Raw genomic sequence first — 15,353 nt, 5'->3', positions numbered from 1 at the left:
TCTGTTACTATGTAAGTTCATGCTTTATTTTTAAGGTGAATGCTTTATAGAAATTATATTAAACAGAAATTACATTAAACATCTTCGTCTGTATTCAGAACAGAAGACCTGAAGGGTCACAGACGGGAGTCACATCTGGCCCACCACCATCTTACCCAGCAGCCCCTGAATCTGGGAGCTTCCTCCTTGCAACCTGCTGGGCAATGTCCCCCAGTGGCCCTACCATCCAGTTTGCCTTCTCTTCCTTTAGGACAAGTGGTTCTCAACCACAGGCAATTCTGTCCCCCAGGGGACATCTGGCAATGTCTGGAGACATTTGTGGTTGTCACACCTGGAGGTGAGGATGCTACTATCTTCTGCCTAAATACCACAAAATTTACAGGAGAGCCCCCACAACAAAGAATTATCTGCCCCCCCAAAATGACAATTTTTAGATATTTAAAAGCACATATAAATAAATTTGAATTACTAATATTTGTGGGGTGATTTTTATAATACTCAAGGAATATGATGAATGATATCCCGAAAGGTAGCACAATACATGTCATGTCACATTATAACTGTGCACTTGTCTTCCCCATTATAGTGTAAGTCATGAGGATAAAGACCATGTTACTTACTTGTAACTCCCCAAACTTAACACAATGCCCAGAACAAAATAGGCTTTAAGGTCTGTTGAACAAATCAGGTGAAATGAAGTAAGAAAAAAAAACAAGTATAATTTATGTTATTGATATCACAATCCAGTGGATAACTAATTATACAGAAAACAACTGGAATATATCCTAAAGGGGAAAGAAGGGCTCACTGGATCATGTACCACCTATGTAAAATTTATCTTATATAGTGGAGTTGCATGGTGCATATGTATGTTTTGCTTACTTAATATTAACTATCCATGGAACCAAAAATAAATGCTAAGTATGAATTAATTAAAACAAAAAACAATTTCAAATAGTGTGAGTGATTTTGCTCAGCCTTCAATCAATGAGTATATGCCCTGGAGTGAGCATAAGATTTGAAACTGCTCTGGGGCGCCTGGGTGGCGCAGTCGGTTAAGCGTCCGACTTCAGCCAGGTCACGATCTCGCGCTCCGTGAGTTCGAGCCCCACGTCGGGCTCTGGGCTGATGGCTCAGAGCCTGGAGCCTGTTTCCGATTCTGTGTCTCCCTCTCTCTCTGCCCCTCCCCCGTTCATGCTCTGTCTCTCTCTGTCCCCAAAATAAATAAACGTTGAAAAAAAATTAAAAAAAAAAAAAGCCTTTCACATATTTCACCAATTTTTTAATATTTATGAACGTTGTATGTGCCAAAATATATTGTACACACTCATATACTTTTTATTTGAATCATCTTGACTTGCTTTTACTTAGCCCATTTAAATTAGTTTTCATTCACTTCATAAATGTTACATATGGAAAGAAAGTCTGATTTTTAAATTTGCCATAAAATAAAAATTAAGAATTAACTGCAAATCCAAGCATTTTATCATCTCACATCTGTTTAGTTTTATTTAATTATACCAATTTGAAATGATTACAATATATTCTATAATTCAAAATACATTAATAAAATTTCATTTAAAGGCAGTAGTTCAAATAGTGAATCCCTAAACTTAAAAATTAATTAAGAATTCTACAGTTTCAAAATTGGCTGGCTCACTGAATTTTACACTGTTTCCGTTATTGCCACATGGTAATACGGTAACACAACTTTAGCTGATGAACAGAAATACCTCACATCCTTTGTCAAGATTAGATTTAATTATGAGTTCTGAATTATGTAAGATCTTCAAGAGTGAAAACCTTAAGTAAAATGCAACCAGCCTGCACTGATGATCATGAGCTGAGGTATTCACTTAACATCTTTAAATTTAAAAAAGTTTTCATTTTCTTTAAATAACATACAAATCTGCCTAGCTAAATGACACCTCTTACCACAATGTTCTCTACTTTATCTGCACATACCACAACCTCCAATCTTTAAGTATCAGAAATTATCAAACAAATAACCATTACTCGGCTTTCTTTAGGTCCTTTTTTATTACTTATTAATCTCTAATTGCTTCTCCATTCCTCTTCTTGCATTCATTTCCTGCACTTGATTTCAAAGAAAGCTTGAGCCACAAGCAGGAAGAAGAATTGCATAACCCTCTAGAAATGCATTAGCACAAACAAAAAGTACCATATGCTTTACCTCAGAGAAAAAAAGGAGAAACACATAATTATCCATTTACTTTAAGATAAATTTCAATCTTTAAATATGGAAAGCAGATCACAGGTCTGTTCCACCATTCTGGTTAAACAATGAAGCAAATCAAAAAATTGGTGAACAAAACAGAAGAAACATTCTAGAAAGTTCCTATTAGTGCCCAATCCAGAGGATTTTGGGGTTGTTGCCATATCAGAGTTCTAACATGTTCTATGCATTCCTGGTTCTGAGTAATATGTTAAATGGCTGCATTATAAATGTAAATGAGTAGAATTTGCTTGAATTTTATAAATGGATTTCTTTTTTTTATCAAACATAAGGTCCATAAGTCCTGTTAATTTTAAAGCAACAGTAAATATAAGAAAATACTGGTTAAGGTAGGATATAGAGCAGACTAAAGACGTTAGATTGATTTCATTTTAAATTTTATTTAAGCTTGACTTTTCAAATTCAATTACCAAAAAGTTTTGGAAATATTCTGAGGGTGGACTTTGGAGACAAAATGCCACCTAGTTCTGCCACTTAGTAGCTAGCTGTATGACCTTCGGCAAGCTCCTTAACTGTTTTACACCTCATTTTCTCATCTACAACAGGGGAAGAGGGGATGATAAACAGTAGCTATCTCAGACTTAAAAGGGTAATAATATATATATGCATAATCTTCTGCCCTTAAAGGAGTACCTGATACATATTAAGCATTCAAAAAGTGTTAATAACTATTATGTCACAAGCTGTAATTTTTAATATTTCGATTACAAATTAACTGAGTGGTAACAATAGCAAACACTCAGATATACAAAAAACTTCAAAAATCCCACAAGTAATGGGACATTTACTTATTCTTCTAAATGCTGGCTGACATACACAGATATGTAATCACTGACTAGTAATCCAAGGATCAGATCACAATTCAAGGTGGGGCTTGACACATTACTGTTTATTTTCTGAGTAAACATCTGAACTGGCAAAACCACAAAGCATAAGAAAGCTTTTACAGGTGTCCCCTGCTTTTTGGAAGTTTTACACCACTTGGCTTTTACAAAAGACCTACATTAGTATCTGTTTTTGTTAACCAAAACAAATCTGATGAGTATTTGCACTTTCATTAAAAAAGGTGAAGAGTGGGGCGCCTGGGTGGCTTGGTCAGTTTATCGTCTCAGGTCATGATCTCACGGCCCATGAATTCGAGCCCCGCGTCGGGCTCTGTGCTGACCGCTCAGAGCCTGCGGCCTGTTTCAGATTCTGTGTCTCCCTCTCTCTCTGCCCCTCCCCTGTTCATGCTCTGTCTCTGTCTCAAAAATAAATAAACGTTCAAAAAAAAAATTAAAAAAAAAAAAGGTGAAGAGTGAAAATAGCATTGGACATTTGTTGTCAGTGAGCAACTGTGGAGGCAAACTCACACCCCAAGCTCCCTCTCAGGGAACCACACTAGCACCTGAGCATCAATCCACCATGGTTTTGACTGTGTAAGCATCTGTGCTTTAGCTTGTTTGTGCATCCATTAGCAAGATATTTCCTAAGGTATCAGAAAAGCCTAAAAGAGGGATGGGGGGTGGGTGGGGGGAGGGATGAAAATGCTCAAAAATTTTTCCATATAAATTAATGGTAATTGCTTCTTTGCTTTATGAAGTTTCATTGGAATGCTCTGCTTTCGGACAACCTATAACATCCTGGAGGTGAATAAAGAGAGATATTTTGTTCTATTATGTCCAAGTAGTAAGCTCACCTTTCAGTCCAATGGATACAACAGACTTTGATGATTTAAATAATACAACTTATCAGACTTCTAATTAGCCCTCTTGTTATGAGTCAAAATGCATCTTTTTAAAAATTTCATTTACTTTTATTTGCATACCAGCTGTAGCTAGAAGGACTTTGAAATACTACATGAAATTCAGGTAAAATACCTTCCACAAAATTTAAATGTATAAAGCCCTCAAACAGAAGAAATACTTACCCAACTTGTGCTGCTTCCTTGAGTTTTGGTAAAGAGTAAAGATGAACCTTGCAACACGGCCCAAGAAGACAACCAGTTCTTTCTGTAATTATAAATATGACCAACTAAAACTTTGCTACTTAGTTTTTCCAACTGCATTTAAAATATTAAAACCTACTTAACAATGTTTTCCACAATGTACACTCATTATTGACATTCTAATTGTATTTACTGAGAATATAATGCCCCAAATAAATGAAGCTAATAGAGATAGAAGTTATCAGAATAACTATATACCTAATTAAGTTCTCATGGACTAATCCAGCACACCTGTGATCAAGGGTATGAATTTATTTTGAAGTAACATGAACTGAACCCTTTATTTGGCAAGAATTACCCATGATTAAAAATTAGGCAAACATGCCCCCTTCACCTAATTCTTTACAGATACATATTGTTTTATATTTCTTAGTATTCTCCCTTCCCCTAATACAGGCTACACAATGTAAGTGATAGATACTAGGTACATTACAAGTATACAATAAATTACATACTCATTGATCAATGAGGTTACTAAGATGAGGGTTTTTCTTATTGTCCTAAATTACAAAATTAACATATATAAAACTCTAAATATAAAATGTATGAAGAAAAAAATGTATAAAGAGAAAAGTCCCTATTTCTTCTCCTTCAACCCACATTCCAAAGACAAGCAATATTTACCTTATAAGGAAATTCAACTGCTGGCAGGCTAAAATGAATGTCAAATAGGTCTACTACAGAAATTTATTAAGGCCTACCTTACTGCCAAACATACTGACGGTTTTGTGAAAATTCTACGGGTACTAAAAAGATTTATTTTCCTTTTTCAGAATGCAGAACTCAATACATATCAATGAGACCTACTTTATTAGTTTTTATGTATACTTGAACTTCATGGATTAAAAGTAAAATAAAGTTTACTACTACTAAGTTTCTATCTAATTTTCCTTTTATTTCCTGGTGTTTTTGTTTATGATAGTTAATGCTACTTACTTGGTGAATGGCTATTCCTAATGATTAGATCTTTATTGTGGATTTATCCACAGTTTTTTTCATCTTAAGTCCCCATCTTTGTGATGCTTAATGCTTTCCTTCCCCCTGCCCCCTCCAAACTGAACATGTCTGCTATTAAAAGCCCCATTCTTGCTTTACTTTTTGTATCTTGGACATGCCCCCCTTTTTTTTTTTTTAACTTTTCTGAATCATTTTTCAGGTATCTCTTTTATATATAATATTTAGGTGGGTTTTGTTTTGTGCTTCATCTGAGTTATCTTTTTCTTTTAATAGAGGAGTATAGACATTGACATATGTTTAGCCCTTGTGTCATCTTTTTGCTATATTTTCATTTCATTTTATTTTTTGTTTTGTGTGGATCTCTTAAGATATTTTGAAGAGATTTATTTTTATTTGTAAATTTATTTTATACTCAATCTTCTATTTCTAGAGAGATCATCTACTGATTCCCTCCTCTGAAAAATGCTAAAATTAGTGTATTTCTACTTTAAATAAACTTTTTGAATTTAGTTTTCAAAATTAGAAAAACTATAGAACTAGTAACATATTAAGAATATTGAATATTAAATAGTGAATTAACAATAGTTGTCTCAACAACTGAAGCACTCGTGGGACTGAGCTGCAAGCAGAATTAGTCACATTTTTTTCCCCAGGAAATTTTTCCTGGAAAAAAACAAAAACAAGACTGATGATCATACTATGGTTATTTAGTCTTGAGCATTTGGCAGGTAGACATTATCTCAAAAATAAATGAAGTGAGCGTGTCATTTAAATGACAGTATTTGTTGACAATAAAAAATTAAAGCTTTCAAAGGGTAAGTAGAATTTGGGAAAACCTGGCATACCCACCACTGTGATGTGGATGATTTTCCAATCCTTAATGATTTTTCTGATGATGTTACAGATTTGTGATTCTTTGATATTATAAAATATGTCAACATTTGAAAAAATCAGCAAACTTTAGTGAACCAGTATTTTCCAAATGATCCACAAGATGCTACAAAATTGTGCATGGGTAAAGATTCATTCAAAGTGCAACACAGACCGATGGACTCTGACGTGACTAAGTAGGAAAGTTCACTAACTGCAACTAACACTTGTGGAGTTATGGTGTAGCAGAGAAATATGTGCAATAACCTAAGAATATTAAACTACTCCTCCCTTTGCCAGCTTTATATATGAAAGGGAGGATTCTCTTCATATACTTCAGCCAAAACAATGTGTCACAGCAGACTGACTGCCAGCATAGATGAGAATCCAGCTGTTTTCCATCAAATCAAATTTCAAAGATTTGCAAAAATGTAGAACAATGCCACACCTCTCAGGGAAATTTTTTGTGTTGGAAAATGCAGGTATTTTCCTTCATAAAAATGTGTAATTGTGTTATCTGTGTTAGCAGATAATGGGTTATAGTTTTAAGAGTTGCAATACTTAAAATTTCTTAGTTTTAATTTCTTAAAGTAAATAGCTATAGCTATAAACTACATAGACAAAAGTTCTTTGCAGTATTCAGTAATTTTTAAGAGTTTAAAGGGGTTCTCAGATCAAAATGTTTGAGAACCCTGGATATACACAAAAGTAAAAAAACTATTTTGTTCAACTCCACACAAATAAATCTGAAGAAGAAATGGATGATTTTCTTAGAAAACATAAATCACCAAAAGTATTCCAAAAGAAGTCAAAAATCTAAAAGACTACCACAGGAAAAACAAAAACAGAGAAAGTGGCCAAAGAACTATCTGCACTACACATGCCCAAAAGGGAGAAAAGGAAAAATAAAGACCCCATTCACAAGTGACTCCACCCAAAGAACAGATGAAGGAACAAATAATTGCAGTATTTGTAAAGCTATTTCGACCACTTAAAAGAAAAACTTCCAAGTACTAAAATGGGACAAAGACAGTTCAGTTAAAGCAAATCTTAAAAACTCATCTATATGTAAATTTTAAACTCTTCTTTACACAACAGACTGATCTCTGTTGACTATAAAATCATAGCATTTTAGCAGTTTTTAAAAACTGGGGAGGGGCGCCTGGGTGGCGCAGTCGGTTAAGCGTCCGACTTCAGCCAGGTCACGATCTCGCGGTCCGGGAGTTCGAGCCCCGCGTCGGGCTCTGGGCTGATGGCTCAGAGCCTGGAGCCTGTTTCCGATTCTGTGTCTCCCTCTCTCTCTGCCCCTCCCCGTTCATGCTCTGTCTCTCTCTGTCCCAAAAATAAATAAACGTTGAAAAAAAAAAAAAAAAAAAAAAATTTAAAAAAAAAAAAAAAAAAAAAAAAAAAAAAACTGGGGAAAATCCAACTTAGCTTATAGAGTTAATTTCCTTGATTCATTAGGAGTTACTACACATTAACCAAAAAAGCCAGCAACCCAATAGATAAGCAGACAAAGGGGATGAACTAGCAATTCAACAACAACAAAAAGACCTACAAGTGGCTTATGATATTCTACCACATTAAAAATAATACAAATTAAAAATATCATTTTCTCTCTAATCTCTATTAGCAAAGATCAAAAAAGTGGGCAATATATTGAATTGGCAAAGGTGTGGAGAAATCCACTGCTATTAGAGGTATGAACCGATTCAGTGCCATACAGCATAACTGGGAACACTATCAAAATGACTACTGCATATGGCTTAGCAAGTCCACTTTTGTAATTTATTCTACAAGTATATTTACATACTTGCAAAATGAACTATGTAAGATGTAATGTATGTGTAATACTGTGTGCAATAGCAAAAAAAAAAATGTAATCATTCTAAATGTCTACCAATAGACAAGGCCTATTTACCTACCTGCAAATAATGGTTAAATAAACTAGGGTACAGCCACACAATATTGCAGCAGTTAAAACCAATGGGCAGCTCTACATGAACAAAACAGAACCATCTCCAAAATAAACTCTTCAAAGACTGTTTAAAAAATTAATCTATGCATATACAGATGTATATATCTTCTAACTCTGGAAGAAAACACTATTTCTCATTAGACTTAACTAGTTGCCTCTAGGGAAGGGAACTCATAGATGGATGACTGACTTTTGGCTAAATATTATGCATATCTTTGTTTTTTACCATGTGCACTTACTACTTACTGAAAAAAATGTTTAAGTAAAGCTAATGCTTGATCAGAATCCTCTGCTTTATCACCTCTGAATCTAGTACCACCTTTAAAAATGCCAAGACAAAGGGAGACTTTCATACATTTCATGACAATCCTACATACGTTATATTAGAAAATACATTATTTGAAATTCTTATGAACCTTTTAACCATTTCTACTATAACTATATTCATAGCTTTTAATTTCAATCAAATAATACATGTCAGAATATTAATGATTTTTATACTTACCGAACCTTTTTCCCATTTTCAGTAATTTTTGTTACGTTTAATAATCCATATTTTTCTTGACCCTATGTAACAGAGTAATACCATTTACACATCACTCATCTAGACAGTAAAATCTAAATTCTTATATATGATAAAGACAAAATGATCTGGTACTCTAAAAATCAGCTTAAAAAAAGATTAGTCAGTATGTAATATGCTTAGTTCTAAAGTATGTTAGGAATACAATTTCCTAGTACTTCCGTAAGGTTATTTTCAGTAACTTTACAATTAAACCTTTCTTCTTCTCAAGTCACAGCAGCCATAAAGTACTTTGCTGTCAAATTAGGTTTCCACATGAACACTACTAGTCAGTATTGGGAAAATGATTTATGACTTCCTATTCAAAGAAAGTAATACAATGCTATAACGATAAATACTACAAAAAGAAATTATTTGCTTTGTATTATTTACAGCAGTACTGCCTGAAAATTAGTTAAGATACTAACCTCCTTTGTCAGAATGTAAAAAACTAAATAAAACAAATGCAGTAACTGCATTAATAAATTACTCAAAAGTCAATGTTTCTATGCATAGAACTGGCCTTAATGTGGCATTAAAAAATTCAGTATGTGCTTCATTAAACATACTATCAGATGGTAAATCGGGCTCTGGACAAACCAGATATACTAGTTAGCTGATGTCAAATAGTGACACAGCTTTATCATCAAACCCCTTGAAGGCAAAACCACTTTGCTGAAGTTAAATTTGCTCTTAAAATTCTTCCAGGTGGAAGAAAGGAAACACTTTCTCATTGTTTAGCTTCCAATATTCAACTGAATTTAATCTACATGAGTTGATGTCTATAGCAATCATCCAAATTAGTAACCACTGTATGTATATGACAGAACAATTTTACTTCAACCAAAACACACACACACACACACACACATACACACCAAAGAAAAAATATTCCGAATTCAGAATTTATTTCTACTTAATTTATCCCTCAGCTATTTTCCCAATGTATTTCCATTAGAAAAAGATAAATCTTTCTTGTATGAGAGATAAACATGATGTGGACTGTTTTCTCAATAATGTCTAAAAAATAATGTTTGAAAGTTTTGCCTACTCTGCCAAAAATTCTCATCTATAGACAAAGCTGATAAAGTATTAATGTTCATCATTTGTGGTATAATGAAGACTCGGGAAATACCATGTGAAGTTTTACTATAATTTTTTCATGAAACACAGGTTAGATCTCCTTAGACATGCAAGCCTGATACTTGTAACAGTTCTCTATTGCCTCTTAACAAAAACATCAATTACACAATTTTAAGTATGCACATTTAAGTAAGAATATTCCCAACTTCCTATCAGGAGCAGGGAGGGGGGAAAAAACCCTTTCAATGATACAGGAACTAAGTAACAACAACTGCCAGGAGGGCACTGCTTATGTGAGCTAGGGGACACAGGAATTGGAAGAACAGAGGAGAGGGAGTCAAGCCTATAAGAATGCCAACCCAAGGAGCACACTCTTAATTACAGAAAAGAATCTGATGGTTCCCAGAAAGGAGGTGGGTGTGAGGACGGGGGCACTTGTTGTGATGAGCACCAGGTGATGCATGGAATTGTTAAATCACTGTACTGTACACCTGAAACTAATACTATACTGTAAGTTAACTAACTCAAATTTAAATAAAAACTTAAAAAAAAATGCACATCTGTCACAGACACACTGGGAAAGAGACTGGGTTCTTGCATCAGCCCACACCTATTTAATCTACACTGTACTCATACTGCATGGAAATATTAACACTGATATTTTTAAAAAGCATATGCGGCATATTTCAAAAAAGGATTTGCTGGGGCGCCTGGGTGGCACAGTCGGTTGAGCGTCCGACTTCAGCCAGGTCACGATCTCGCGGTCCGGGAGTTCGAGCCCTGCGTCAGGCTCTGGGCTGATGGCTCAGAACCTGGAGCCTGTTTCCGATTCTGTGTCTCCCTCTCTCTCTAACCCCTCCCCTGTTCATGCTCTGTCTCTCTCTGTCCCAAAAATAAATAAACGTTGAAAAAAAAAATTAAAAAAAAAAGGATTTGAAGGGGGCATTAAAAACAACAGTAATGCATTTGAATGGAAATGAAACAAGAAAAAAAATGAACATGTTTAAAATTTACACTGAGGGATGGAATTTTAAATCTGGTTTGATTAGAAGAGGTTAAATGAAAATATCACGCTGAGTGAACAAAGCCTGTCAAAAATGACCACATATTGTATGATTCCATTCTTATGAAATGTCCAGGATAGGCAAATCTAGGGAGATGGAAAGTACGATTCCTAGTTGTTCAGGGCTGGGTGAGATGTGGAGGTAGAGGAGTGATACCTAATAGTATGTGGTTTCTTCCTGAGGTGATGAAAAAATTCTAAAATTGACTGTGATGATGGCTACACAAACCTGAATATACTAAAAACCATTTAACTATACACGTAAGTAGGTAAATTGTACAGTACATGAATTATATTTCAGTAAAGCTTTTTATAAAAACAAAACAGGGTCTGAAGAGATAGATGGGCACTTTGCAGAGATTTTAAGATGACATCAGGAAGCTAACAATGATTACAGTATTATTTTCATTCCTAAATTTGTAGCTTTCTTTTTCTTACTGCTAAGGCATTATACTAACCAGATTTTAACTCACAAAAAGGAAGTATTAACCCGTATTAACCCATTAAGAGTGGGAAAGGCAGGCTTGGTGGAAAAAAGCACAAGTTGAGAATAGAGAGTGGAGGGCCAAGAAAGGGAAAAGTCAAGGAGGGCAAAAGCCTCAATGGGAAGGGGCCAGATGGCCTGGAAGAGGTACTCCGGAACAGGAAAGAAGAGTTGTATGATTATGTGGAAAAAAGAATGGAGTCACGCAGAACTAACAAACCTATTCAACTTTTCACTTGAAGATAAAAGAATCAAAGAGGAAAATACTGGTGAGACAGTTCCCTGTGATGGCCATCAGGGGGTACCATGAGTCCAGGATGGTCTAGTTGCTGTCAAACTCTGGAGAAAAGGGGTCAATGGTTTGGGAAATAATTTGCAAATTGTCCTTTTAACTCTATGTGGAACATTTGCAAATTTGTGTTTCCAGTCTAACCTAGAGATTCGCTTTTACCAAAATGTAAATAATTTATAAAAGGTCTCCTTAATAATTATGTATTACCTGTATTTAAAATAAGTTAGAAAGGATTTCTGTTTTTCTAGATGTGCTAATAAAGAGTATTAGGGTAACAACACCTTAGATTCATACACTAATTCCTGACACCACCACTAAAGTCATGTTCACTTTTATCTTTAATGTTTATGTACCCAGTACTATGTTACATAATGCAAAAGATCAAAAATAGAAACTAAAAAAGTAGTCACTATGTATCCCTTGGGAGTTTAAAACCTTAGTAGGGAGATGACAGGTACATGAGTTAACATTTACACTATTCGATGCAATAAGAGACTTGGCAATTCAGGAAAAAAAGAAGAGATCATGGGGCGCCTGGGTGGCTCAGTCAACTGAGCGTCTGAATTCAGCTCAGGTCATGATCTCACGGTTTGTGGGTTTGAGCACCACGTCAGGCTCCGTGCTGACAGCTCAGAGCCTGGAGACTGCTTCAGATTCTGTGTCTCCCTCTCTCTCTACCCCTCCCCTGCTTGCTCACTCTCTCTGAAAAATAAACATCCAAAAAATTTTTTTTTAAAAAGAAGAGACCATTATTATGCTAAGGTTAGTCTGGCAAGGCCTCTGAAAGAGTCAGTCCTGACTCTGACAATGAATGTCAGAAGGAACTGTGTACAACATGTGATATGAACCATAAAAGATGTGATTCAGTTAGGGAATGGAGAAAGAGTTACAAAAATAAAATGGCATCTGTGGAAGCCTTTGCCTCTAAAAAATCAGAAGTATCATATAAGTAAGTCTACTACAGTTCCATAAAATAAGGAAGTAACAATAAAAGTCTGTCTTTTAAAAAGCTTTAAAAGTTTTATTTATTTATTCAGTAAGTATTTACTGAAAAGCTACTACTCTGTGTACCCACAGAAGTACTAGGGCTCCTCTATTACTGCTCTAATAAAGCTTTTCTTTGTCTAGCAGGGAAGACAAACACAAATAGAGGGTCTGAGGTTCCTATAAGAAATAAAAATGAAAAGTGTTATCTTATTTTCTATAATCAAGTAACATATAATTACATGCTACAAAGAGTATTACAGAGAAATCTGACCAAATCTAGAAGATTCAAATGAGATTCTCCGAGGAAGCAAAATCGGAACTGAACTTGAACAAACGAACGGACGTTAACAGGCAAAGATGTGGGAGAGAAATGGTTCAGTGGACAGAGAAATGACATGTGCCAGGACCTTGAGCTGAAAAGCAGGCTCTTTTGAGGAAAGAAGTACAGTGCAGCTGAGGGAAAACAAGCAAGGAGGGAAAAGGAGGACACAAGAAGTGTGAGGTAAGGCTGGAGCATGCTCAGTCTTGTAGTCCTCATTACAAATGTTGATCTTCATTCTAAAAGAAAAGAAAAGCCACTGAAGGGGTCTAGCAGGATCAGCCCAATACAGGGAAGACCAGGAGGGACTGCAATACACAGATTAAGTAAACTTTCATCCAAATCAAACCAGGTCTCTGAAGAGAAGTCATCTGGAGGTTTTCAGTTTAGGGCAACCTTAAAGTTGAGTTACAGACCTCTAATATTCTTCTGGCTTAGACCCGTCATTGAATTGTACAGCACAGAACAAAAGTGGTGTCTGTGCTCATTAGGAAGAAGGGAAACTGCTTACCTTTGGACTGCTGTCCTGAGGAAAAAAGAGTGAAGTATAATTTGACAGTATTTTCCAGGGATGTTATATTTATTTTAAAAAACCAAATATAAATTTGTCACTTACAAATATGGTATATAAATTATTTAATCATGAAGATACCATATTTTGCATAAAAAGGGGGCTTTTAAGTCTATAAAATGATTAAATTCTTAATTTAAACCTATTTTATGATTATTATCTTAAAAAACAAAGAAAGTTAATAGAAGCCCAAGAAATATTTAAACATTATACTTAGAGAAAATTAACTTATTGAAACTGATTGAAATAACTGGACTATATTATACTATATGCTATCATACTAACTGTATCTTGGTGCTTTGGTGAAGAGGGAGAAGATTCATTTTCAGGAAAGCAGGGTTTTGAGGCAGTTGGAGATTCCTACAAGAAATAAGTAATGAAAAATGTTACTCTATTTTATAGCATTATATTTCTCCCTCTATTCGCAGTGGGAGAGCTTAATAAGGGAAGCTAAAAAATTTTCTTCCTAGTTATTTTCTTTCTATATTCAGCTCTGAAACTAGTATGGTATTGATTTATAAAATACAGATGTCTTAAAGTTAATGAAATATGACATATTTTATTCTAATTACAGTTAAATACTACATACAGAATTACTCAAAAGAAATGATGCATGTTGCCTTAATACCATGATGTTGTATCAGCTTCAACTGACCACATTTAAAATAGGTAAAATTTAAACACTTATGGATAAAAATGTATTAGTCACCATACTAACTGGCTCTTGGTACGGCAGGTATGAATACCCGGGATTAGGCAAGCAACAGTCACAGGAATGACGTGGCAACTGCCAGAATGAAAACTTTTTTGGTTAATGGTTATCTATGTAAATTAAATTAAATGGTTATTAATATTTAAAGTAATTTATAGCTAACTTTCAATTACTAGAAATAAACAAGATTTTTTAAAACACACAAAAAAACTTTAAAGATTAATAACTCTCCAGAAAAAAAATGTTTTAATGTCTAAGCCTACAAGAATATATAACAGGAGCAAATCGATGGTGTGTATTTTAAAAGCAATTCTGGTTTGTCAATATTAAAGACATGTTATGTGATTTCCACCACAGATGTTTACAAGACTCTTCATAGAAGACAAGACTGGAAAAACATTTTTGGTACCCACAGCCAAACTCCATTTAATTTTTTCCATTCCCCTAAATGCTTTATGAATAATCTTAGGAAAAGAGAATTAGAAAAATCATATGCCAACACTTATTATTAGTTTTCTTATAAAACTAAATAATGTGTTTGCACATTCATCTTCACATCTCTATCAGTCTACCATGGTTATGAAATCAGGTACTGTTAACAAACCTGGAAATTTGTATTAAAACACGATAAAAAAAAAAACCATCCACTCCATATCCATTCACTTGGAAAAAAATATTCAGGTTTATACCATATAAAGTTTGTAAACAGAGAAACTAGACAGTAGTGAAAGTTTACAGAGAAAATCCCTGAAGGGACAATCTTACAAATCAAACATTCAAAGCCTATATTACTAATGAAGAAACATTAAAAGCATATCAAATGTATCTTTACAAAAAGAAATTACACATATCTAATATAGCTTCACTTAAGTATTTTCTGACTGCTTCAGATGTTTCACTTTTTAATTTCTTGTGTGTCTAATATTAAGAGTTTGAAAAAAAGAGAAAAGATAGATTTGATGACCCACAAACTAAAAAATAAGTGAATGGTAATTACGATTTTTTTCATGACATTATCAGTCCTACAGAAATAAAAACCACAGCAAATGAAGTAATAATATATGTACAACAAGTAGAATTCTATAGCAAAAGTTTTACACTTATTTATGTATATTTATAAATGTATGTGCATGTATATCTAAATGTCTACAATGAGGTTTTAGTAAAAAAAACACACATAGGCAGGAACAGTGCACCCACACATATACATATACACACAGATATACACACA

The 15,353-nt window shown here is 34.3% G+C and overlaps 1 protein-coding gene across 6 annotated transcripts in view; it reads right to left on the bottom strand.

Annotated features, from left to right (window-relative positions):
* ARHGAP12 (Rho GTPase activating protein 12) overlaps positions 1 to 15,353 on the bottom strand; it is a 121,662-nt gene that overhangs the window by 18,795 nt on the left and 87,514 nt on the right. For 4 of the 6 annotated variants that reach the window (XM_086714627.1, XM_086714624.1, XM_086714625.1 and 1 more), the window contains 3 exons: positions 13,696 to 13,770; positions 8,555 to 8,616; positions 4,167 to 4,248 (listed from right to left, as the gene is read on the bottom strand). In XM_086714627.1, coding sequence (XP_086570753.1) covers positions 4,167 to 4,248; positions 8,555 to 8,616; positions 13,696 to 13,770 — 219 coding nt within the window. The remainder of the gene's footprint in view (positions 1 to 4,166; positions 4,249 to 8,554; positions 8,617 to 13,695; positions 13,771 to 15,353) is intronic. The other 2 variants (XM_086714623.1, XM_086714626.1) reach the window with 1 other exon arrangement.

The sequence above is a fragment of the Puma concolor genome, chromosome B4 (genome assembly GCF_028749965.1).
Source record: "Puma concolor isolate L17-30 chromosome B4, mPumCon1.1.hap2, whole genome shotgun sequence".
NCBI lineage: Eukaryota > Metazoa > Chordata > Mammalia > Carnivora > Felidae > Puma > Puma concolor.
Note: the sequence above shows the minus strand (reverse complement) of the source record. Positions and strands in the feature narration are given on the sequence as shown.